At 37.6% G+C, this 26,983-nt stretch overlaps 1 protein-coding gene across 6 annotated transcripts in view; it reads right to left on the reverse strand.

The window, feature by feature from the left end:
* The window catches only part of PTPRD (protein tyrosine phosphatase receptor type D), a 529,199-nt gene that overhangs the window by 391,337 nt on the left and 110,879 nt on the right, over nt 1-26,983 (reverse strand). For all 6 annotated transcript variants that reach the window (XM_037796885.1, XM_037796889.1, XM_037796888.1 and 3 more), the window contains exon 2: nt 22,245-22,411. In XM_037796885.1, coding sequence (XP_037652813.1) covers nt 22,245-22,329 — 85 coding nt within the window. In that variant the 5' untranslated portion in view covers nt 22,330-22,411. The remainder of the gene's footprint in view (nt 1-22,244; nt 22,412-26,983) is intronic.

Raw genomic sequence — 26,983 nt, forward strand, 5'->3', positions numbered from 1 at the left:
GATATATAGCTATATCTGCTTCCTGGGATATAATGCAATTAAATGCATATTACACTAAGACTATCAAATCACAATTTTTACATTCATGTAAAATATTTTTAAAGGAGGCATATACACATCTATATGGAAAATCCATTCATAATTACATATATGTTTGTTCTTTAAAATTCCAGCCATAATAAAGTAGTTATGGTACAGAAACCAAAATTCTTTAGAAGTTTCCTTTGCTAATACCACTTGGGATTTATATTTGTTCACTATTTTTTTCCACAAGCTGAACTGTCTGGAAGCGTGTCAGTAGTAAAAATGGCTAGCTGTGATTAGGAGCATCATGCAGCATCATATCCATATGTGTACATTCCAAGTCAGGCATTCATCTAAACCTACTTCTGCTGCTTTTTTGCTCTCGTGTCAACCAAAAAAGAACAAGACTCAAATTCTTCCAAGTAACTGCCAAGCTCAGTTAGTTCAAGCAAAGGAGAAAAGAAGCTCATTATGAATTTCATTACTCCCACAAGTCTCCTCAAAAGGAATAGAATAAAAAAGAACATCAAATTAAAAAAAAAGAAAGAAAAACTCATAGTATTCAAGGAAACCTGATAAAACCAAGTTTACTATAAAAGTTTCCCTTCTGAAATTAAATATGATGGGATTGACCTGGAGGTTTAATATAATTACAAAGTAAAACGGCTACTCCCTTACCTTTTCCTCTTGTTTAGTCTGGTTCCAGTGTTACGGCAATTATTGGATTAGTGATTTGCTTTAAATGCCAACCTTTCAGACTTAAAATGGCTTTGTGAAACATGTCATATTTTAGCACCTGAAGACAAGTTTTGTGGCTTTGCCAATTCACCAGAAACCCTCTATTTAGCATCCTCCTCTCTCAGCCCCGTGAGATGGCACTGAAGTTTAAAAAGAAACCTCATATATTTAGGAAACGGATTATCCCAACATTGTGAACTTGGATGGGGGAAAAAGACTAAAGATGCCTGTGTGGGCATACACCAGGCAGGAATGGGTGTCAAGGCCCTTTGATGGAAATCCTGTCACAGGAACAGAGTCACACAAACACAACAAAAGATGAAAGTTAATTGCCAGACTCAGGATTGTCTTCATAACGGATTGCATCTGTGCGGTTTGCCGTCCAGTGTTAATTAACCACAGTCAGGTTGGGACTGTTTCCTGATTTCATTGAAGCACATCCCATAAGCAGCAGCTCCAACCACAGGATAACATTATCCTCCTGTGCCATGGTCTCTGCTGGAAGGGCAAAGAAAAGCTTACATCGTTCAACAGCCCAAAACGCCACAAATAAAGAAGTATGTGAAGAACTGAAATGGCAGTTCTTATGGGATCAAGCAGAAAAGCACTGAGTTTTACTGTTTGTTAGCAAGGGATCAGCTCCAATCAATTAATGATTTAATTATCTAGACTAATTAAGATAATGAACAACAACAAGCCTACAATCAATTAGCTTTATCCAAACTTTCTGTTTTGAAGATAGGGCCTTAAGGACTACACTCTTTCCTCAGTTCCTGCAGTAAAATATGTGAGTATAATACAGAACAAATTACAAGGGATATAATCCTACCTTACCTGAAGCAAAAATACAAGGTCATTTGAACAATTCTTTGGCTACAGATGGGTGTGAAATGGTGTTATCTGGACAGTGGCTATTTAACATGCCACAATTTTTTTTTTTTTTTAATTTTAAACCAAAGTATGTCTATCTAAAGCAAGCAGTGCACCAAAGACAGGAACATGTCCCTTTGGTCGCCTTACTTCTGTAATTCGAGTTACTTCAAAGTAAGCATGTAAGAATGTAAAACCTTTATTGAAATCCATCCAAAAGTAGCAGTGATACGTGACTACATTGTTCTTGGAAGAGTTTCTTAAATTTCTTAGTACAGGCTAAGAAATTCACAGATTTTATAAGAAAGACATGTGGACAGGAAGCAAGGATTACTTGGGGGTGGGAGGTGGGGGCACAACCCTAAAGAAGAGAATAGTTAAAATACTGGACATTTTGCCTCCCCACATTCCTTCTACTTTAGAATTTAATGTTTTATGGTCTGATTCCCTAACCATACTGGATGTAACTCAGTGAGAAGACCCTCGCACTACTGTGTTTTAACCATGACCCCTCTTACAGCATAATCTAAATTATGTACATTAAATGCAGAAGACCCTTGCACTACTGTGTTTTAACCATGATCCCTCTTATAGCATAATCTAAATTATGTACATTAAATGCTGTAACTGTTGGATGAATGCATTTATTTTTAATGACCTTTCCCTAGGCAAAAACCCATGCAACACATACCAGTGTCCAAATCCATACTCTCACATCTACTCCACTGCTCAGTCCACCTGCTCTGGTGCGTGTTTTCTCTTTCAAATCAAAATTGACCAAATATACCCATAACACAGAAGAAGGCCTCTAGGCCCAAAGGGGAGAAAAGTTCATAGACCCAAACACAGGAATCACCACACAAACACACACACACACACACACACATACACACACACACACACACATGAAAAGTGACTAGGCTTACAAAAGAAGTCCAGTGTGCTAGGGGAGAATGGCATAGCGTATCTTCGAATTTAATAAAGGCAGGGGCAAATGATGCTAAAAGAGAGTGGTGGCGGGATTAAGCACATGATCTCTGAAGTCAGTCTGCCTGGGTATCAATCACAGCTTCACCACTTACTAGGAACAGCAACTAAGGACAAGTTAGTTAACTTCTCAGCATTACAATTTACCCTATCTTATGGATGGGGCTAATAAAGGTTTCTAAATCACAGTATTGTTGTAATTATTACATGAGATAATCCTTATAGTCACAAAGCATGCAAATTCAATAACTGTTAGCTATTTCTGTCACTGAGGCCAGAAAGGCTTTTCTCCTGAGAGTGGACCCTGTGTGTTCCAGGTCATGAGTTTCCTTTCAGCCCTTTGCAGGAAAGCAAGTCTCTGACACTCTTGAGTCTCCCCAATGTTCTAGGGTAAATATTTAACTTAGGCTCATGTCCATTAACAATTAACATGTAAGAGGCAAATCAACAAGATATCAACAATATGTTCCATTATCATGAATGTGTTTTTACATCAAAATGAACAATTACCTAGGTAAGTATAACCTGCTGAATACTGTGAACACTTTTATTAAAAAGATTATTTCTTGGAACTTGACTGTGAAGAAATTTCTAGCACTTGGTGATCACATTATTATTTTCAAGATCTTTTCATCTTTAGTTTTTTATTATTTTCAAGATCTTTTCAAGTTTTATCAACAGAATAAAACTAGGGTACGGTAAAGCGGGAAAAAAAGCCCATCTTGGTAAACATTTTGATCATAAAATTATATAACTTTAAAATAACATTTCTAGTTGGTTTGGGGAAATTTAAGAATTTCCATGTATTCTTATATAATTAACGCTTGATGTAAAATGTGTCTTACTTTATTTCAATGTAAAATATCTCAAATGGCCAATTCACAAGGACATTGATGCTGTTTCACTCTTTAATGCAACATAATTGATTACAGAGTTGTTAGAGATCATTATAAAATATTTTAAGAACTCACTACCAATATATATAGGGTAATAATATAGTTCATCAGCAATATAAAATAATTATCTTATTAATTAAGGAAGCTCATTCAGTTCTAGTGGTGGTTTATTCAAACATATAATTACACTATATACTAACAAGTACTCCTTTTAATCAAATATATAATTATTAAAATATATTTGAGGCATGTAATTGGCATATTATAAATACAATTCTATCATGACTACTTAAACCTCAGTAAATTTACCTTTAAAAAGGCCTTGGTTTAATTAGCATACAGTATCTCCCTACTGGAAATGAAATTAAATCCTTAAGAGAAACAACTAATTTAAAGCAGAATCTTTATAGTACCTAAATATAATGACTAAACCTTGCCAAGAAAAAATAATAAAGAAAACCCTAGAGAGCTGATTTACCAAAAATACATGTCTCCAAGCAGTAATTCTCAACTCTGATTGCACAATAGGATCACCTGGGAAGTTTTTATACTGTACCATTAGACTTGCCCCATCCACAGAGATTCTAATTCAATTCATTGGGGTTGGGACCTGGGCATGTCTCCCCCCGCCCCCACTTCTTTTTAAAGAAAATTCCAAGAACCACTCCTTCAGAGACTTATTTATTTTTTCCCAAGTCTGTAAATGTTTATAGCGGCTTTATTCATAATCACCAAATACTTGAAATAATCCAGATGTCCTTTAACCAATAAATGGATAAACAAACTGTTTATATATACAATACAACTTAAGCAAAAAAAAAAAAAACAAAAAAACAAAAAAACTCTTGATTCATACAGCAAAATGGATGAGTCTTAAATGCATTTGCTAAGTGAAAAAGAAAAAAAAAAAAAAAAAAGCAGACCCAAAAGGTTATATATCCTATGATTCCATTTAAATGCAAAAGGTAAAGCAATGGGTCTGAACCCACATCATTGGTCATCAGAGACTGATGGGGAGGGGAAGGAGTTGGTTGACCCTAAAGGGACAGCATGAAGAAATTTCAGGGGTGATGGAACCGCTGTATGTATCTGCAGTGGAGGATACACAGCTCCATGTATCTTTCAAAACCAAGGGAACTGTACTCCACAAAGAATGAATTTTACTGTATATAAATTTTTAAAATCACCCAGGACGTGGAGGTAAAGACAGAGTGCAGACTGTGACAAATCAATCTAACTGCCTTACAAATGTGTCATATAACTGTACTGAAGGAGACAGGGAAGAAAGGAACTATCTTCCATAATTTTGGAAAATAGTATTTTGACTGGATACTGTAAGGCTAAGGATAGACTATAGAAGCAGAATTTTCCTGTTCTGAATAAAAAAGAATAACATTACCCCAAAAAGGTTGATATTTCTGTCATTTCAATAGGAAATATGTTATTTACCAATTGTGTGACCATTTAATAATGAACAACATAAGATATTCTTAAAATCTAAAAGGTTTTATAAAAACCTTTTACAGGTGTTATTTTAAACACTGTCCTTTTTTGGAGGGAGGGGTGGTGATAGCATGGGGATGTAAAGGCTTCCTGAAAGTGGTCAGTGGCAGGGACTGCTTCATGGATGCAGAACAGTGGTCATTTACAAGCCAAGGACAAAGTGAGTTGAAAATGCAGCTATTTCATAGGTGGTCCCACCAGGGAAGAATCAGCTTACTGAATAAATAGCTCATCTTCTAGAGAATATGTACCTTAATCTACAGCATTAGGTCATTTATTTTTAATGAAGTTAGAAAGTAAGAAAATACTGAGTTCTTTACTAAACTCAAATATCTCAAAATAAATGCATGCTTAGAAACCTACGCATCGATGTGTGTTTTTTTTTTTTAATTTATTTCTAAAACAGAACCTAAGAGAATGAAAAGTAAAGAATTTTTTTTTTAAATTTCAACTTCTCTTACATAACTAATTGTTCAGGGCCAGAATTCCAGGCTTGAACTGACATTTGGTTTGAACTCTGCTCTCTGGGACATTCCCGAACTGCTACTCCCTACATGTAGGTGCTTTTTCTTTCTCATTCATTCTGCTTTGTGCTCATGTGAATCCATTACCTGGAAGAGGATTTTTTGCATCTGAACCATCACTGCATCAAGCGCAACAAAAGATTTTCCATATTGTCACCAGCATAACTTAACAAAATCCAAACATAATCATCTTCACCTTCCCCCTTGCATAGATTCTCATTGCCCTCTGCCTTGAGTCTCTTTTATCCTGTCCTTTGCAGACACTGGTCTTCCTTCAGTCAGTCCTACTTGCCATGTTCCCTCAGCCTCAGGGCCTTGGCACAAGCTGTTGTCTCTGTCTTGAAGGCTCTTGTATCTCCATGTAACTCGTAAACTCCTAAATAGTCCTTAGGATCTCAACTCACTACTGCCCCAGGGAAGCCTCCTGACCTGTCTAACTAGGTCAGTTCTCCCCAACAGGCTCTCTGCGCCAGGCTTCTCTCCTTGCATTCTTTCTATTTATTCCCCTTGTTATTCCTAGAACTTGCCAGGCAAACTCCTAACTGAGGGTATTTAAACTGGCTGTTCTTCCAGTCTGGAATACTTTTCCTCCATGGTATACTTCCTCACCTCTTTCAAATCTTTGCTTAAAGATCACCTTCTCAATGAAACCTGGCCTGACCACCCAATTCCAGATTGCATCTGAATGTCTCCTACACACACACACACACACACACACACACACACACACACACACACACACACACCCCTGATTGCCCCTACCCTGGTCTTTTTTCCCCCATAGCACTTATCACTGATCAACATATCATTTACTTTACTTATTCATAATTTTTATTTCTTATTGGGAGGCATTTGTTTTACTTCATAATTTTGAGCCTCCAAGAACAGGACTTTCATGATGCAGGTATTCTTTTGGTCTGTTTGGTCACTGATGTATCTCAAAAGCCCTGGAATGAATGAAACGCTTAAGGACCATGTGTGCAAAGTATTTGGAAAGCAGAAAGTAGAAAGCTCAGGCTTCCAGGACCTGAACATCCGTGCAATGGAATGTGGGTGCAAAAAATATCACTGGAAGAAAACAGCTAGGCGTAAATTTAAGGTAACAAATTAGAAGGCACTGGCAACTATGAGTGGGGAAAGAAACAAATCCTGCAGCTACATCGTCCAATTACTGAGACCCTAATCTTTGCCAGTTACGTCACATACTTTATCATAGTTAATCCTCACGAAACAGCTGCATGATAGGGCTCTCATCCCCCATTTTATAGAAGAGCTATCTAAAGGTACACACAGGTGGACCCTGCTTGTCTCTTTTTCACTATCACATCCCAGAAACCAGCAAAATGCTGGCAGGTAGTAGATTTATTTTTTTAACAATGAACAAACAAACAAACAAAACCCATTCCCAGAGAGGCCCATAAACTTGTCCAACCACCCATCTAATAAACAGCAAGAGACAGGTTTTGAACTCATCTTTTTATTTGAAAGCAAAAGCTCTTTTCACTATACCATATTTTTTCTGATTAAAAGTATAAAGCATAGATAGACCTACAAAAATGCAGCAGTCTGGCCAACTATATACCACAGAAATTGTTGAGGGTATCTCAATATACCAGAAAGAAATATGAAAATTGATATCCCTAATTTGTGTCAACCAAATCACCAGGCAACAGCCATGCTTCATTTGATCTGTTTAATATTGAGAAAGGCAAAGTACCTTTCAGAAAGAATTCCATCAACAAGGACAAAGCAAAAAGTTTTACTACCAAACCTTTAGTCTTCAGATAATTAGAAAATCATTTTCACAGAAATATCTCATTACCCAGACACTATTGTATGAGTAAATTCCTGTTTCCACCCAGCTGCTCACTGGGGCAGTGCCCTTCTGAACATCGCCCTTTGAAATGCTAATTCACTGGCTGAACAACTGTTCCACTGCTCTTTATCCTTAAACATTCCAGGGCCTCACAGAGGGTAGCCAGAGCAGCTCCTGAGAGCAAAAGGAGCCCCAGCAACCAAAGCTGCCTTGGCTCAGGAGATGGATGAAACCAAGAGCAGAGAGAGGATGCCTCTTTCCCCAGCCTTAGGCTCTCAGGGGCCACCTGAGGTCCTTAGACCTCATTGTTAGAATGCGGGAAATGGGGAAGTAACAGATGTGAATGAAAAATTCATCGTTCTAGAAACGTCACCGTGACGTTTCCTTTTATGAAACCATTCACCAGAAGGATGTAATATAATTGCAGTTAAGTATTTTAAATTTGTCCTTCTACTTCACATTTTAGTGCAAGATTCCAGGTAATAGAATCCATTCTCTAATTCACCTTCTACAAAAAGAAGCAGCCCAAATGTTTGCTGCTGGTGCATTGTTAAATTTTCTGCTATTGTTACCAGCAGAAAGGGTTGGGAATTGCTGGAATTGGGAAATGTTAGTCATTCCAATTCTTGAAAACTTGTGGTCCCAAACCAGATACATCCTGAAGAGGTATTCCCTTTGGCCTCCCACACAGTATGACTGTTGCTAATGATTTTTAACGCAAGACGATACATAAATATTCAGGATATTTCACATATAAACCTGGATTTCAAGCTTTTCTAGAAAAATCAGCATGGGCATGGGTTTCCAATTGGCTGACGTCCTTGCTTCCCTCATGGAACCCACTACAATCTTTCCAAAGAGGTGAACTGGCCTATTTCGATAATTAATTTTACTTGCCTGGTCACTGTGGACATCTGAATTTGCTACCACTGGCCGTCTTCAAGGCCCAGTACTGGGATGGGAACTGGAATGGAGGGAAGGAGGCAAGGATGTGAGGTGAGTAAATGTCCTTGCTCCAAACATGGGAAATAAGACATTTAGACAACACTAATATAGGACAACTACGATAACTTCTGGAGACATGCAAAAACCATATTAAAGTGCATTAGGTTCAAAGAGGGGAGGAGATGGAAGAGAAATACACAAATAAGTGTCCACTCCCTTGGCTACATCTCCCCTACCTCTTTAGCTGTTCCTACTATGACTCATTGGTATTTACCAAGTTCAACCCATTATAAAGTCCTGCAGATTCCAATTCCCCAATGCATTTTGCATCTGGCCCCCCTTCTCTATCCTATAACCACGACCACAGTTCAGATTCTCCTGATCCTTATCTTGTTTCATCTTTAAACCTTCCTTCACAACCTCTCAAATCCATCCTCCACACAGCTGTGCACAATCTATCAAAAATGCACTGAACCGTCACTTCCCAGTTTTCATTTGCCTGGACTAGAGGATGGTAATGCTGGACTACATTTGAGAATGAACCAAGGAGCATTAAAATATATATATACCTATGCCTGGTCCTTATTTTCACATATTTTGATTTTACTGGTTAGTGTGGGATCTTGGAATCCATAATGTATCCCCAAGAGAGTCTGATGCGTCATCGTTTTGAGAATCACTGATATCCTAGGCAAACTTCAAGTTTAAAGCCCTCCACAATTTTGGCTGTTTCACACCTATTAATAATCCCTCTAACAACTGCACTTAATTCCCTGTATTGTAATTATTTTTTATTATCTTCCCACCAATCTAAGAACTGTTACTTAGTTTCATCTTTTTATCTCCATGTGCTTAGGAACAAAGTAGGCATAAAAAAGAGAGGACAAAGCAGAAAAGAATAAAAGTGGAAAAGTAGGTAAGGCTTGGTAGAACAACAGTAAATAGTGAGGAAGGGAAAGGGAGAAAATACAAGCAAAGCTGGGGGGGGCGGGGGGGGGGCAGAACTTTTTGAGCTAACCAGAATACCGGTGACTGAGTAATTTGTGAAAGCTTCTTTTAGGCTTCAAAGAGGTGTTTAGTGGCCTAAGTAAATACACCAAGGGGAAGTGAGCCAATTCATTCCCTATCCAATGGTGGTGTCAGATTCATTTGTTAAATTGCAAGCTCGCTGGAGAAAACAGATTCCAGAATACAAGGAATTGTTTTATTATAATTATCATAATATCCCTTCTGTTTCCATCTCTCATTTCAAATCAGAACAATTAAAATGAAAAAAGAATTATGTGTTTTGCAATTGCTAAATGATCTTTTTTATCCCTTTGCTGGTGTAGTTTCAATTATTTCAGAAACAGTAGTTCTCCACAGTGGTTTCTGCTGCTTTACTTCAAATGATTCATGCTGTGGGGCTCTCACTCTTTCCCTGTGGAATTTACTCCACAGTTGAATAGACGTAACCATTAGTCATTTTCCTTCATATTCAGCCAAGATTTTTTTGTTTAATCTAATTAGGCCTACTTCTTCATACAACTCTAAACAGTCTCAGTCCCTATGAGAACATAGTTATGCTCTTCATACATTTGCAGAAACTTGCATCTTTTACCAGATGCCACGACAAACTAGCAATAGTTGGTTCTTTAAACTTCCCTATATGAGTCAGGCATTCCAATGGCAATAAATTGCCTATTGCCCCCTCCTCATCTCCCAAGAAGGATTTTCAATTTGCTGACACAGTAGATCATAACTGTTATTTCGGAGCACTGCACTGCTGAATCAATGATGCTTCCTCTATAAGTTTTATTCTGCTTTGGATTTGTAAGCACTGAAATGGTACGTTATACATCAATACCAGAAATTCACTTTAATGCCTGTGATGTGATCAAATTCACCGTGACGTTTCCTTTTATGAAACCATTATCAGGCTTCGATACCATGATTACAAACATGTTTTTGTTTCATATTGTTTTGTTTTGTTTTACAGACCCCTTTACAACATTCCTTGCAAATGTAACACTTCCCAGCATCTTTTTCTCTATATTTAAGATGCTCACAATTCCAAATGTCAGGCTTATGATTCAAGGAAAACTATCCCACAGCTAATAAATTATTCATATTCCACAAGATTTTGCAACTTGAAGCAGCACTGGAAGTTGAGTATATGAAGCACCCACCCACCCCTAAAGACATAAACTGCAGTAACAGAGCTTTTCCAGCATAAATTCTAAAGGTTAAACACTATTAAACATCTGTTTATCAAGAGATGTGCTCCTTGAACTTATTTTTTCTAATTAATCTGCTCCCAAAAACATTACTAACAAAGAAAAGTGCTAAAAGAGGCGAATGAAACTTACTCATTCCCTTAACTATCTCACCAATTTAAGATAAGGTTCTCTGCTTATCAATATTCTCCACTTTCCCTTGAGTGGTGAGAAATTGTAAGTAAGTAGTATCAAAAGCAGGGATCCGCAAGCTATAACCCACGAACCATATCCAGCAAACCACACATCTTTGTAAATAAAGCTTTACTGGAATATTGCCAAGCCCATTAATTTAAGTATTGTCTATAGCTGCTTTCTTGTTAAAACAGCAGAGTCGATTGGTTATGGCAGAGACAAGCTGGCCCACAAAGCCTAAAATATTACCATATATTACCATACGACCTTTTACAGAAACTGTTTGTGGACCACTGGTCAAAAGGAGTGCAAAATGTGTAAAAAAGAACTTTCAGCATTTCAAAACCAGGTAGGGCTTTAAATGATGTATATTAATAGGCTCACTGTTCCAATAGAGAACTGCATCTAAGTGCTTGATATCTTGAACATCCTCTGTGTTACAATCTCAGAGGAGAGGTAAGGTTAAAAGTACTAGAGGTCCAAGACTGCTCCTCAAGTTGGGAGTTTCTTCATTTTGACAATAATTAAAAATCACCATGTGCTTCAGTTATTTATTTCATTTAATTTATTGCTGCTGCATTACAAACCATCCCAAAACTTGCCAAAGGAAAAGATTTCTTTGCAGAGGATTATGCCCTCCAAGCATCAGCTGGGCCTTTCTTCTCCTGCCCTCATCTGAGACCACTCTGGTGGCTTACAGTCTGGGGGCCAAGGTTGGATTGGGGCTGGAAAGCCAAAAGATGATCTCGCTCACAAATCTGGCTTTTCAGAGGGGGTGGCCTTAGCAGCCTGTGGCGGGTTGGGCATTTCTCTCTCTCTGTGGGATCTCTCCGAAAGGGTAGCTGGGCATTTTTATATATGACTCAAATTGCCACCGAGAAGGTGTAGAAACGACTGAGCCTCCAAAGGGCTCAGCCCCATGCTGACACAGCATCACTTTTGCACCATCCTGTTGGCCAACGCAAGTCACGGGACCAACCCACATTAAGGGAAGAAAAACAGACTACACCTTGACGAGAACAGTTGTAAAATATTTTGGCCATGATCTCTAATCTTCTACACCACGATGATGAGCATGGTCACAAGTATCATGATTAAGATGATAAAATCTTGAAGGCAGACTTTAGTGCTGACAATCTGGAATCCAATCGACAGGTAACAGCAAAAAGAAAGTCAAACGAAAAGTGAAAATAATTTTACAATAAAACACTGGTTGTATAGAACTCAAGTATTTTCCATATTGCTGAAGTGTTCTTTTTTTAAATTACAGTTGGATGGGAGCATTCCTAAAAGTTATCCAAAGATTTTCTAATTCTTACACAGTTCAACTGTAAATATAATATAACCTTTCCTTCATGACTCCAAATGTGCATTATGATTATGAAGATCCACATTATACTGTAGAGCTGGGCCTTCCGGTGGTGAATTTTGAATTCCTGTGCTTGCTGTTGACAGATGTTCTGCCTCTTTCCTAAATAAGAAGTCAAGTGAGCTGAGTTCCAGGCTCTTGTATAACCTACTCACCTTGTTGCTCTCAGCAGGTCAGCGAATCTGACCCTTGGTTCATTTCACGTGAGAAGTCAGGATGATAAAAGGTAACCTGTCTACCCTTAAAATATTCAGGAACAGAAGAGATCAAAGAAATAGGGTTAAAATAACTATACAAAGGGAAACCATTATCATGACCATTGCTCTGGGATGGCTATCTTCACATTCTATTACAAAAATAAAAAAAATTAATATGATATAATTAATAAATTATAGAATACATAGTTAATATAATAATAGCAATGGCTAATATTTACTTAGTGCTTACTATGTGCAAGGTGTAGTTTTGAGCACTTTGCATTGGTTAACTCATTTGGTCACTAAACCAAGACCTGAAAAAGTTAGGCAATCTGCCTCTAGTTATACAGATATTAAACAGAACCATGATTTATCTTTTCCAATTTGCATAAATTATTTCATGAACTTGTGAATCCATCATATCTCTGATGAAATTCCCCCCTTCAAACCCCATGGAAACTGAAAGGATAGAAATCTCCCTCTCTTAGCCTCTGCCCCAACACACTGCTCCAATCCTTCCACTACACCAGTGGTCCTCATCCAGGGCTATTTTGCTCACCAGGGAACATTTAGTAATGTCTGGAGATATTTTGGTGGCCCCAGTGCTGCTGCTAAATACACTACAATGCACAGAACAGTCGCACACAGCAAATAATTATCCAGCCTGTAATGTCAGTAGTAACAAGGTTGATAAACTCTGGGCTACATGATGCCATAAACCCAGAAATGGAGAGATTTCAGTAAGTTCAGCACATGAATTGTAATACAAATCTATGATACAAGGGATATTTTTGTTTTGTTTTGTCTTGTTTGTTGTTGTTCTAAGGTATATGCTGCTTAATTTCTTGATCTGAAAATAATCTCAATAGGTGAAAATGCTAGATAGGTGATTTCTGGATAGCTCAGGTATTAACCATATACTCAATGGAAAGAATAAAAATGAACATATCCTGAATCAGGCACCCATAGCCCTCCATACATGGTATCTCATTTAAACCTCTCAGTAACCTGTGAGAACCATGAGCATCCCCAGAGGATCAGAAGAATTGAGAAAATTGTTCCAGGTAAGTAGAAGAACCAGAATTTAAGCCCAACCTGGTTGCTAACACCATGTAGTATTTTAGAGAAAACACATTTAACTTATGGTTTAATAAGCTTCATTTTATTTATTACCCCACATTCCACCTGGGCTTAAACTAAATCCAAATATGTTAAATCACATAAGCAATAAAGATACCTTTTCCCAAATGGAAGTTTACTTGGAAAGGTTTTATGAAAAAGCTTTCATCTACACAGGAAATATACTCATCACTTAGGAACTCGATTGCTATAATCTTGAGTAAATGGAAGAATATAGAGAAAAGACTTTTTCAAGTCCCTTTCTTCCCTGCAATTCTGTGTTGGCTATTACCCTCCAGTTACAGCCCGACTTTACATAGCACCCTCCTTAGCCCTATCCAGCAATGGATATTGATGAAGGGAAGTGTAGACTTAATCACATGTTTCCAATATAAAACTATCATCTGTTTTAAAAGAAAAACAAGACTGGCCAGAGATAAAAAGCTAAAAGCAGACACTCGTGCTTTTGTTCACCAAGGGCTTTAGTGTTCAAAGTATATGGTGGCTAGTACAAAGGAGATTTCAGTTGGCTGTTTAGATAACGAATGTATAACTTGATCAGGTGTACCAAACCTTCTGTGCGCTACTTGTGAACAAAATAAGATTTAACTCATTCCAGTAGAGGACAGTAGTACCCAACTCAAGTTTTACAAATACGTATCCAAAGAACATATCTCTGTCCCAACACACTTGCCTAACATTTGAAATCCAAATTCCTTCCAACATCAACAGGGCAACTTGATCTGGCCTCTCCCTACCCATACTCTTCCCTCTCTCCTCACCCAGCTATGCTGCTGTCTCCCAGGTCACCGCTTATCCTGTGAACCCTCTAGGCTTTCCTTAGGGCTCTGCAATTACTGTTCATCTGCCCAGGTACTCTGAACTCCAATTTTTTCATGGCTGACCCTTCCCGTCATTCAAATTAAATGCCGTATCTCAGCAATGCCTTCCTTGACATAAAATGAAGAAGTGTTCCCTTCCCCAACATCCTCCTGTTTCACTATCTTTGCACTATTTATCTCTATTCAAAGTCAGTTGTTCATTTATTTTTTGTTCACAGCCTTGTCTTGCTGCCCCCTCCCAGGCCCTCGCAACTAGAAATACATTCTGTAAGAACAAGGACCTAGATCTGGCTTGTCTTGGGCACACAGCAGGCACTTACTGAATGGAGTATTATTAATTTTAAAATAAATGATGTGATCCAAATTTACTTTTGAAAGATAAATATAGAAATTAGAGGGGTTTTCCTTAGTTACCAACCTTGAAATCATTATATCTTAAAAATTCAAATGTCCTTTTAGTGGTAAACAAACAAGCTATCTTTTTTCTCTCACTCTCTTACAAGCATCTTAAAGGGTTTTTTCCCCCTTTCCCTCCTTTATAAACATCTTAAACATTCACTTAATAGCAATGAGAGAAAGGAAGGAGGGAAGGGGAGGGGCTTTAGCTTGCATCTCTCCTGTACTCCAAATTATAACAATGTGTTGATGGTCAAATTTTAGGAGAATGCATCTCACAATACTCAATTAAAATTATTTCTTAGGTTTCAAAGCCATCTCCCCTCTCTAACCTCCCTGGTCCCCTGTACCACATCCTCCTCATAACTGTTCCAACTAGCCTCTTAACAGATTTACAGCCACTCTGGCTGGCCTGGCTCCAAAGTCTGTCTCCATCCTGCAGCTGGATTGGTCTTTTTAGAATAGAAATCTCTTCCTGTCATTCCCTTGCTTAAAAATCAGCCAGTGTTTTGCTCTATTCTTAGAATAATAACCCAGATCTTGAAGGAGGTCTATGGAGCCTTGCACTGGCCAGTTTCTGTCTACTTCTCTAGCCATGTCTGAATCTTCTCTCCTAGCTGTCTGGATTCCAGCTGTACTGGGTTTTTCAAACGTCAAAAGACACCTGATTATCCCTGTCTCTGGGGTATTTGAGCACTCTTTCCTCAGCCCTAAAAGCTCTTCTCTTTCAGGTGCAGCTGAGTGAGCTTCTATTTAGCCATCAGATACTAGCTCAAAAACCATTCCTTTAGATCTACATGTATAAAATTTAACCAAACTATATACCCGTAAAAAAATCTGTGTATATTAAAAAACTAGTAAAATCAAAAAAAGGTCTATAGTTTAGTTAATAACATTGTAGCAATGTTGATTTCCTTGTTTTGCTGTTGTATTTATGTAAGATTTCATCAGTGGGGAAAGCTGGGTGAAGGGTGCCTAACAACTCCCTGTAAAATTCCTGCTACTTACTGAAATGTTTAAAAGCATTTCAAATAAAAAAAACAAATAAATCATTCCCTCAGGAAAGGTTTGTGTTACTCTTCTGACCAGATGAGGCACTTAGCTTGGTGTCTTCCTCTCATAACACTTATTACAGAAAATGTAAATTTTTCACATTAATATTAATATTTATGTAGCCTATGAAACTTCAAGCTCTTTGGGGCAGGAATCACATCTTTTTTCCTCACCATTGTATCTCCAGTAATTAATTCAAAGCATGGCACCTGGTATGTAACTAATAAACATGTATTAAGGGGATACATGAATGAGTCAATCATCAATTCCCTTTGGACTTACAAATGTAAACATGTAAAGACACATGTTTACATTTTTAAAATACAGTGCTCAAATTATGAAGTTAATGGGATAATAAGTACCATGAGAGAGCTAAACATAGATGCTTCTAATTTGGAAAGGATGCCAACTAATGAGAAAAAAAGCATAGTAGCAACTAACATTAAGTATTTAATCCTATTATACAAAATGCTTCACAAGCAGTTCTTTATTTAACCCTTATGATAAGTATATGAAGTATGTGCAGTTTTTCTCTTTATTTTGCAGATATAGTGATAGACAAGAGATTCGTAGTTTGTCCGTGGTGGGAATCACCACCCAGCAGAGGCAGAATTTATACCCGGGCACTCCAGCTCCAGAACCCACATTCTTAAGCACTACTTCCTGCCTGACGATAAAGTCTGAGAATATTGCTAGAGAGCTCTGAAAACTAAGCAATGAAATCTGAAGATGGCTTACAAATTATTGTGGAACCACACTTTTTCAACATCTTATCCCCACTGTTCTGCACAAAGCTTTCCACACAGCAGACACACAAAAACACACACACCCCAATAATTTAGTGACAGACTAAGAAAAGCTAAAGCAAAGTGGAGAAAATACAAAATTATAGGTAAGGTCATTTGCTCTAAAACAGCTTTTCCACACCCAATCACCTGTACTTTCTCTTTGACTCTTCATTTCACGAAAGAAGCATGTCAACAGGGCCAGGAGGAGTCAGGGCCCCAAACAAACCAAAGTTGTTTGAAATGGGTCAGGTAAACAGTAGCTGAATGAGGAAGATTAAAGAAACTAAGAATGTGTAGGGAAAGCAATGAGGAAGTCATAAAACAGTAGTGTCAGATACCACCAGATTTCTAGCAATAGTAACAACTATCTCACAAATATTTTAGATATTGTTCTACCCTTCAAGCATACAGCTTCATCACAAAGAGAGATTAGAGATTAAAAAAATATATATATGTCATACTTTGGATTAAAAAAGGAAGTCCCACTACACTCAATAAAATGATTTGATGTATACACATTTGTTGATTTTGTGAAATATTCTTAACCTTAGTAGGTAGGAACAGATTTATTGGGAGCAATTAATTTAGAAAAGCACAGGAGCTCCGCAATGGGGCTAAAAGATCAGTGAAATAGCTAGAATATTTTCCTTGCTGCAGGTAGTTGGATGTTGCTAATTTAGCTATTTTGAAGTGAAGGCAGGAAAGAGAAGAGAGAAGCAACGCTTTTCTGTTTGCCACACCTCTGTAAATTCAGAAAAAAATGAAAACAAGGAAGGCGTTGATAAAATTGGTAAGTGAACTGGCTTTCTCCCGGCTCTCCTAAATGAGCAAGCCTTATTCTAAGTGGACAGGAAAAAAAAAAAAAAAAAGAAGAAGAAAAAAACTATTTCCTTTTAGGTCACTTACACCAAAGGGACTCTAACCAAAGAGTTGGGATAAGCAGCAATTTATCTTTTTCTTCAATAGTACTTCTGAGATATAATTCACATTTCACACAGTTCATCTATTTGAAGTACACAGTTCAATGTATTTAGTAACATTAAACCCAATTAGTACTACCAACCCAATCTAATTTTGGAACATTTTCATCACCCTAAGAAATTTACCTATTAAAAGACTGTTAAATGGTTTGGGGTAGTTAGCAAAAAACACTCATAAGCTAAAAAAAAATACCTAACATATGTCAACTGCCATTCTACATGTTTTAAAAGACATATGAATGCTCCAAGTTTTAACTTGTTCTGCCTACTGGAAGGTATACATTTTAGTGATATAGGAAAGGCATCTTTTCAGTCCTAACTTCATTTTGGTCATTACTTGACCTAGGCTACTTCTCAACAATGATTTCTGTAAAATGCCAGTGGAACTATTTGCCTTGCCCTTCAATCCCATCTTTTGGCTCTTCCTTTAAATTCCTGGCCACCCAGAATAACTCACCAGCACCCACTTTCTTCCTCATCACGTTCACCTCCACATCTCCAGTTTTCTGGGTCACTGGCCCATTACTGCATTTTTACTTACAATAATTATCTACAGCTTCTCTTTCTGAGTAGCTCAAGAAAATGCATTACAAAAAGCAATAGAACAGAAAGATGGTGCACCTTCCATTGTTCATTAGACCAAGCCAAATTAAGTTTAAATTTGTAATTCTAAGAGAGAAACTTCAAGCAGACATGCTTCATATTTCTCCCCTCTTGATCTTCAGAGGTTGTTTAATTCTTGGGGGCAAGAGTTTATAAGAATCAGCTATGCTTAGGACTTTATAAAGAAGCAAGGTGGGGACTCTAAAATGCTGCCAGAAAGCCTGGCTTATCAACCACCTAAATTTTAATATTTGGTAGGTCAAATAAAAGATTTTAGCACAGTACCTAATACACATGCTCAATAAAAATATGTGCTGAATAATGACAGAATAGTGGCTAATATTTTCTGAATACCTAACATATGTCAACTGCCATTCTACATGTTTTACATAAACTCATATAATCTTCACAGAAGCCGAAGAGTAGGTATGCCATCATCATCATCATCATTATTATCATCGCTATCATCCACATTTTAAAGACAGGGGAACTAGGCAAAGAGCATGATGTATCTTGCTCCAGGTTACAAAGCGACAGCCAGAATTCAAAACCATACTCTCTGCTACCCATCAGGAAATACTTAAGGCAACAATGATTAACTTATTCACAGACACAAGTCTGTTCTATAATGCTCAAGAAATAAAGACGATCCACTGGATATAATCAAACAAACAAAAAAGTAAATGTTTTCATATTGGACAAAAATACGTTTAGTATGTGGTGATTACAGCAAGGTTCCTTTGGAATAAGAAAGGTAAGTGAGGGAGAGTTCTCCACCTGAGACAGAAAAAAATGTCAACAAGCAAATGGATGAACCAGACCACTCGAAGAGTTAAACTATCAAGGGTTGGATTTCTAACAGTGAGCCAGTAAACACTCAGTTCCAATTATAGTGGCCAAAGTATAAACTCAGGTCTGGAATGTAACAGTAAACTGTAAGCAATTTCATTAGAGTGAAACTGGTCTGATGAAAGCAGGTTCTTCACCTTCATCTAGTTAAGGGGGGAAAAAAAAAAGACAAATAGCAAACTAAAGCTAAAAATGAAATAAAACTACCAGAAGCTATTATGAAAACTCAACCAAAAGAATTCACCTCAAGATTCCACTAATGTAGTGTAAATTCATCTTTAACGTGCATGCATGTCACCACTGAATTGACCGCAATCAAACCACGGTATATACCTAAACCAGAAAACCTTCTGGCCCTGCACGAGGAAGAGCTGCTCATGGTGCTCATTCACAAGTCACACTTGGCCCTTCCCTTGGACCACCGCTCTCCCTGCATCCATGCATTCAAGAAACGAGCAAAATCATTCTGAGCATTCAAGACAGAGGAATGAAAAGAAATGAGATCCATAAACACATCTAGCCTTTAATTAAGATAACAGTGGGGATCTATAGGGCATTTTAAGTTGGCAATGGCAAACACTGTAATTTTCTGCTAAATTATTTAAATTTTTCAACTTAGGTTTGAACCAAGGCTCATAAGAGCTCCCCTATTTAAGACAACATTACACCCAAGACTTTGCTAAGGCATTCTACATAGTGGATTATAATCCAGATTCCTCAGCTATCTGGAGTTACTCATTTCAAAAGGGAGTGAGTTAAACACATTAAATTAACATGGTAAACTAGAGGGCTTCTTTCCTTGCTACCCCCACCCTCACATAGTCCTCTTTTTCAAAAGGGAGGAAATTTTTTTAAAAAACAACATTATTTCAGAGTTCTAAATTGCCCTAACATTAGTAGTTTTGCTTAAATTCTGAAATACAACTCTTGAACCCTTGGATGAAAATATAACACAGCTAGGTAAAAGGAAAAATAAATATAGCAACATGTGCCAAGGAAAGCATAAACAAATGGCCCAGGCAATGGAAGTTTGAGAAATATTCTCATTACATGATGGTGAAAAATAAAATTTTTCTTTAGTGTTACTTATACCTTCATTTTTTTTTCTGTGTTTCAACAGAAGACAAGGACACAATTTAATAGACTGAGATCTTATTTTACCAACAGTTCTTTAAACTCTTCCTCACGACTAAATTATATCTCCAATTCTAACACATACTTTCATGTCATGCAAATATCCTCCAGTAGCTTACTAATTGATGTTCTTACTAATCGATGTTCTTTCTTCTTTTAAAATGTACCTAAAAAATATGGCTAATTTCTCCTCTTTTGCCAGGAACTCTCAGGATACACATGCTATGCAACAGTGCCAAATGAATCTGTTAAAGGGAACATATTCTTAATCAAGGTTAAGTTGACAAAAGCAAAACTGAACAAAATCATTTGTCAAAGAAGAAGCCTGTCCTCTCTCCTTATCAGCAATGGGAAGGGTGAGAGAGTAGGAGAGAATGGATTCTTTTTCAGGCAACATCTTCAGGTTGTAAGCTAGCATCACATAAATAAATACCATGGTAAATATCTTAATTTTACTAAAAAATGCTAGAAAGGAGGGACTTAAGTGATTTCTTTTGTAGGCCTTTCTCATATAATAAGTGTGATAAAGGAGAAGGAGAGCAAGAGGGAGAAGGAAAAGAGGGGGGGAAATGAGGAGAAGATGAAGGTCTGTCGTAGGACTGCTCTTTAAAAATGATTTTAAAAGAACTTGCTAAAATCTTCCCATTTTGCATGAGGGAATTAAGCAAAAGTGCAGCAGCTCAGCAGAAGATTTTTACTTATCTCGAAGGATAACTTCATGGATCTACGACAATTGTATCTAGAAACTTTAGGAATATCTCTAGCTGCCTTCTGATTTTAAAGTGGGTTCCTGGGTTCTTACTATGCCTTTGCCAAAAATTAACAAGTGTAAAACAACTTGCTTTTTCACTCAGGCCAAAACAGAAAAATAAAACCATACGTCTCATTTTCTTAATGAAGTAAATTTACATTGCAACTTTAAAATAGATGTTGACATAAATGACATTAAAATAAACAAGAGCATCTTACATTTGGATCTCTTCCCAATTAATTGTTTGCTGGCATTGCACTAGAAATTCCTTGGCTTCCCCTTAAACCAACACTCCCAAGTGCTAATTAGGAGACTATATACATTATTAACTGGAGAAGGCTGTGTTTAAAACATGCATGTCCCATATGTATCCTACTATTAATGTAACTTCTTTCCTCAAAAATTTTCTATAGAAAAGAGAGCCCCCTTTTTATAAAAGGAAATTGGCTGCTATTGAGGGAATTGTTGTTCAAGTGCAATTAATAGTTAGGGGCCAAGATGACACAGGATCCTTGTCTTCAAAACATCCTTTACATGAATCAAATTCAATCTCACTGAAATTGTCAATAGAGGAAAAAGTTAATAACTGCAGATGTCACTCGTTTTAATAGTACTAGGGGACTGCAAAAGAAAATGCCAACTCCTATGTGAACTAAACCCCTACCAAGAAACTAGACATGTTAGTGAGTACAAGCCTGAGACATGCCTATTTCAAGCCATCTCTTCCAGAGGCCACAGAACAGATGGGGAAAGAAACACATGTAAACAAGGTACACCTAATGATTTCCTAATTACAAAGGAGATATTAACTTCTCATTAATTGGCAAGCTAACTGACCAAAATCTCAGTTTCATAAATTGGGTCCAGTAATCTGAACTTTCGTATCTGCATGCCACAGAATTCTCCTCACACTCATACACCATTCATCCAGCCACAAAGTTGTCAGTTCTGCTTGATTTGTTTGAATACTGTATGCGACGACAGCTGTTGGAAACAGTACATTAGAACAGCTGCTATGACAGCTACAAGGGGCTTGCCAATTAAATCGGGCTAAATGTGACACTGTGCATTTTTTTTAAACTTAAGAGATAATCCACAAAACTAAAGAAATTTCTAAAGGGTCTGAATAATGTTTACTTATTGGTACCACCAACTGTTTAACCTCTGTTTGAGTTATACCACAGGTCTCATAATGCCATTGCCACCAGGCTGGTATGAGGTATTATAAACAACAACAACAATAGGAGCAGTTAGATGCACAAGAAAAGAGGCATTAAGAAGGACAGGAAATGGTAAGGAAGTCACATCAATAATCTCTTTCAAAGGCTGGCTGGTAGCCAAGGAGGATCCCACAGTGTCCCAGGATTTACTTCCAAAGGAAATGTATTCAGAGGCCCTGAGCCTAGTGCCAACTGCAAACAAAACCATTCATTACAGTCAGAGCCCCTAGAACAGGGGAGAATGGCTTACTCTCAGCATCCGCATGGAGGAAGAAAGTGAGAAGCAGCAACAGCGGCCTGGCTACGTGCAGCATCCTGTAGCTTGGCAGCAGCATGCTGGGGCAGCTTGGAATCACTGCCTCTGAAGCTACAGCAAGTCTGTCCGGTCTGAAATCTCAGCTGAAATACTTTCAGAGCCTGCAAGGGGAGAGGAAAACAAAAGAAGGGGAAGAAAGCACAAAGATATTTAGATTTCTCACTCTTTTTCCCATCTTAAGAGACACAAGTCACGTTAAATACACCATAAATTTGGAACCATGATTCCTTTGCATTAAGAAGGAAACAACTTGGCTGGTGAAACATGGAAGCCGTAATGTATCTTGTTCCCATTTTAAGGGCATCCTAAAGCCAACCATGTTGCATTTCACTCTCTGCTTGGGACACCTTTTTGGCAACACACTGTGGAGAAGGAATTGTTGCTTCTGAGGAAACACTATGTGAATACATCAGTGGAAGAGAGCACACCAGTTCTATAAGAGAGATTTAGAGAAATTTCTATCATGTCGGATAAAAGCCTATTATTGACAGAATAATGGAAGCTGCTTTCTTGACACCAGGTGAAATGACAGGCTTAATTCAACATCTCCAAATAAACAGTAGAGGTTACAATTTTTTACACTAGCATATTTGGCTTCTTCCCTGAAGACACATCAACATTCAAGTCTAGTTTGGCTTCAATAAGTCAAAACAATAGTTAGCATGAGCCTCTTTGACTTAATAGGTTTTTTATGTGCCTCCCAGGCAAGGGCTTAGTTTTCTCAACCTTCTGTGTAAAATCAATGTACCACAAACTATTTTTAGAAGCCTACTGTGTGCAAGGTATCACCGAGTGCCACTTAGCACAAGGTGTTGCGAGTTAGAAGGATGAGTTAGATTCTATCCTCGAAGAGTTTCCAATTTGGTAAGGAAAATAAGGCAGGTACAACAGATAACTAGTACAAGTTAATAAGCAATTAGTACTAGTAAGGGAAACCAAACAATACCATAAAAGTTAGGATCAGGAATGGCACCATGGAAAATGCAACGTATCAAGCTGGACCTTGAATGTCTGAGAAGGATTTTAACAAGATGAGGGAAAGGCATTCCAAGCATTCCGTGCAAAGGTTATGGCAGTGGGAAAGATACCTTGGAAAAGGTGAGTTGCCTCATTTGGCTGGAGCAGGGCATCCCAAATATCAGCATGCCTCAGAATCTCCTGAAGGGTTTGTTAAAACAGATAGGGCTCCCTCCTGAGACTGCGTGATTTGGTATATCTGGGGTAGGGCCCAGAATTTGCATTTTCAATACATTACTGGGTAATGCTGGTTGATGCTGCTGGTCCAGATACCATACATTGAGTTGGAATGATGGACACATTAAGGAACCAGATAAAAATGAGCCAAAGAAAAAAGAAAAAAAAAGGTTCAGGCTTAAAAAAAAAAAAAAAAAAAAAGGTCATGGAGGACCTTGGACGTCAGTCTAAAAAGAGCTATTTAATGTTTTGGAGCAGAGGAACAACATGGGAGCAGGCTTTGGGAAGATTAACAGGCAGCTGAATATGGGATGACTTAGAGAATGCTATTAGGCCATAGAGAGAGTCCCAGGTGAGAAGTAATACAGGACATAAAAGAGTGATGGTGGTCCTGATGGGAATGGAAAGGAGAAGAAGCCATGATTAATTGGCTCCAAGCAATAATTTGAAGCATAACTCTTTAAGTGATAAATAATAGTTCCTGTAGACCCTTCAATAAATCTTATACAGCATCTTACACAGAGTAGGCTCTTAATAAAATAATACAGAGTAAACCAAACACTAGTGCTTCCTCTATCACTTTAAGAACCTGAGAATGATTATCAAAATTAGTTGGCAAAATGAAACTGCATACCTTTAATTTTGGTATATTGGGATATTTTAAACACACATACAAAAATCCTTTACATGAAATACTAGAGATATCCAGAAATATCCTAATCCACTAAAATAACATGTACTTTAAAAAGAATTGTAATACAGATACTATAGCTTGTCTTTTCTGGAACTGAGCCTGAGCATGAAAATAAAAATTAAAAAAGATATTATCTTTTTCATTACTATGCATGAGTGGTTTGCATGCAAGAAAGATAAAAGGAAGGGTGAAAATCATTCTAATTACCATCCACTAGATAGCTTTTTTTTTTCTTTTTAACAGATTTCTGGGTGGCATGAAGAGCAGCTTGTATACTGAAATACATCTACTTGAAACCAAAAACTAACTAGCTGCTATGAATCAGGTATTGTTATCAATCTAACCTGGAAAACAACGTATCAAGCAATCCACGGCTATCAAATGTTAAAAATCTCAAAACATCACGTGAAAGTGCTAAAGGAATCAGCTCTTCCCCACTCATCCCCTCTTCATCGCCAGTGTTTCAAATGACAGCAGAATCCAGGAGACATCAGTCCTGTCCGACTCAATTTGTGTCTGTGCAAGCGTATCAGAGCCAACTGCTACATAATGACTCTGTGCAATCACAAAGATGGAGATGGATGAAACACTCTCTCAGGAAAGGGATGATTTGGCTTTTCCTCCTACTAGAGCAAATTCTTTCAAAAGAACCTACAAATGTTACCTCTGGACTTGGAAGAGAGATAGGATCTAGCAGTCTAGAAATGTATGCAAATATGAACAGACATATTTACGATTAAATGAACTACGTCCTTGGCTAAGACACAGCAAAAGGAGATCAGAAATGTGATGATAAAACCTATTCTGTACGTTCCTCCCAGCCAATCCCCACACTGTATCTTGTTTATTACGAGGAAACACTGCCAAAAGGGAAATGCTGACTGGCATATCAGTTATGTGGAATGTAAATTTTAGAACAAAATGAGAAATGGTTTAGTAAGGGAACACTTAAAGTACAAATGATAAGAGAATGAATGAATATTACAAGTAGTTTCCATTAGTCCATATTACTGGTTGCCAGACACTCTAAAGGGCAAGAAAAGGAGTTCTAAGATATTAAAAGTGCCACATTTCAGCTTACAACACAGATTACCTTGCTACGTCTAATAGCTCTCAGAATAGGCTACCTTTTAGATTTTTATATACTTTACCACTTCTGTCTTTCATTAATAGGAACACACAGACAAAACTGAACTGTTCATGAGTTAAAATTTTTAAAAAGCCCCCTGGTTTCTTATTTTTCACAGCACAAAGGTCCTACGAAGCAAAAAATGTGTTGATTTCCAGGTAACTTAATATTTAATTTTGCATTTATGTACATTTGTGATTGGAGAAGCTAACAATTTAGAGGGTCATGCAGTGCATGTAATATAATTTGAACTAGAACAATAAAAAGCGCACTTGGCTAAAAGCCTTAACGAATCACTGTTTTAAGTGATCACATAAACTGACACATATCCAACTTTCTTTCTCTTCAATTCAATAATGGAACCTTTTTCTGCAACAACTATATACATATTCAAACTAAGATGGATGCTGAAGGACTGTTATTTTTTTCAGCTTTCTGTACTGTTGATATGTGTTTCTGCAGTCTGTTAACATTAAAGAAAAAAGGGCAAAATGAGGCTTTTCTTCTTTTAAAAATATCATGAGTCCCTTTGAGAAATAGCTGATTGTAGGTTTTGCGTAGGATATGTACAAAGTGAGTCTGGAACATATTGTCATACCAGGAAGCAAGGAAGCTTTCAGGGACTACTAGGTTATATCTAAAAATAGGGCCAAGGAAAGATGCTCCATCAGTCAAATACGGGAAAATATGAGCGGCAAAAAGAATAATAGGTGAGATGAACTGAAACACACTATATTAAAATTCATAAGTTCATAATTTTAAAAATTGTATTGGTTGATTCAGGAGGAAGCTAGGAAACCAAATAATTATTCTGAAAACAGGAAGAGAAAGGAAAAGAATTGAGCATTAAAGAAAAAGAAGTTCTCTACAAAAACTTATAAAAATAAAACCACTACTGTCTCTAATAGAGACATTTGTCTTACAACCTTTACCCTCAATTCTACACATCTGAGAAGCAAAAAATATAATGATATTTCCTTGAGTACAAATCATATAGTCAGTCACTGTATTGGGAACCTGGTGTTGGGAGAAGGAAGTCTCCAAATGCTGTGACTTCTTTTTACCAGCCTCCGGAACCAACAACCAAGCCCTCCATAAATCTACTAAAACAGGTTTCCAATTATTTAAGAGTAGGAACCATTTGTACAAAAGATGTGTTACCAGCAAGCTCCAATTTGTAAAACAGATCAAAGCAGAACTGCTCTCACTGAAATCAGGAGTGGGGGGCCTGATGGAGACCTGCGGGGGGTGGGATGGGGGGGCACTCTATGAATCCCCTGTGCCCTCGCTGTAGAATTACAGCACAAGGACATGAAGAGAGAAGGGGAAATAAAAATAGTTTCAATATTCCATTTTTATATGTTGGTGTTCCAAGAGAAGAGAGCCCCCTAAGTAGTCTATTGTGGCACAGGACTGGAATCCTCCAGCGTGGTCCAGTAGAACTTTCTACGACGACAGACATGTGCTTTATCCTCGCTAGCCAATAACGGTAGCCACTGGCTCTGACCAGTAATTGAGTACTTTAAATACAGCTAGTGCAACTGAGGAAAAACATGTGTATTTTATTTGGTTTTAATTAATTCAACTTCAAAAAATCATGTGTGGCTAGCAGTCACCACAGTGCGCAGCACAGACAACAGCTCTGTGTTTCAACAG

The sequence above is a fragment of the Choloepus didactylus genome, chromosome 10 (genome assembly GCF_015220235.1).
Source record: "Choloepus didactylus isolate mChoDid1 chromosome 10, mChoDid1.pri, whole genome shotgun sequence".
Taxonomy (NCBI): domain Eukaryota; kingdom Metazoa; phylum Chordata; class Mammalia; order Pilosa; family Megalonychidae; genus Choloepus; species Choloepus didactylus.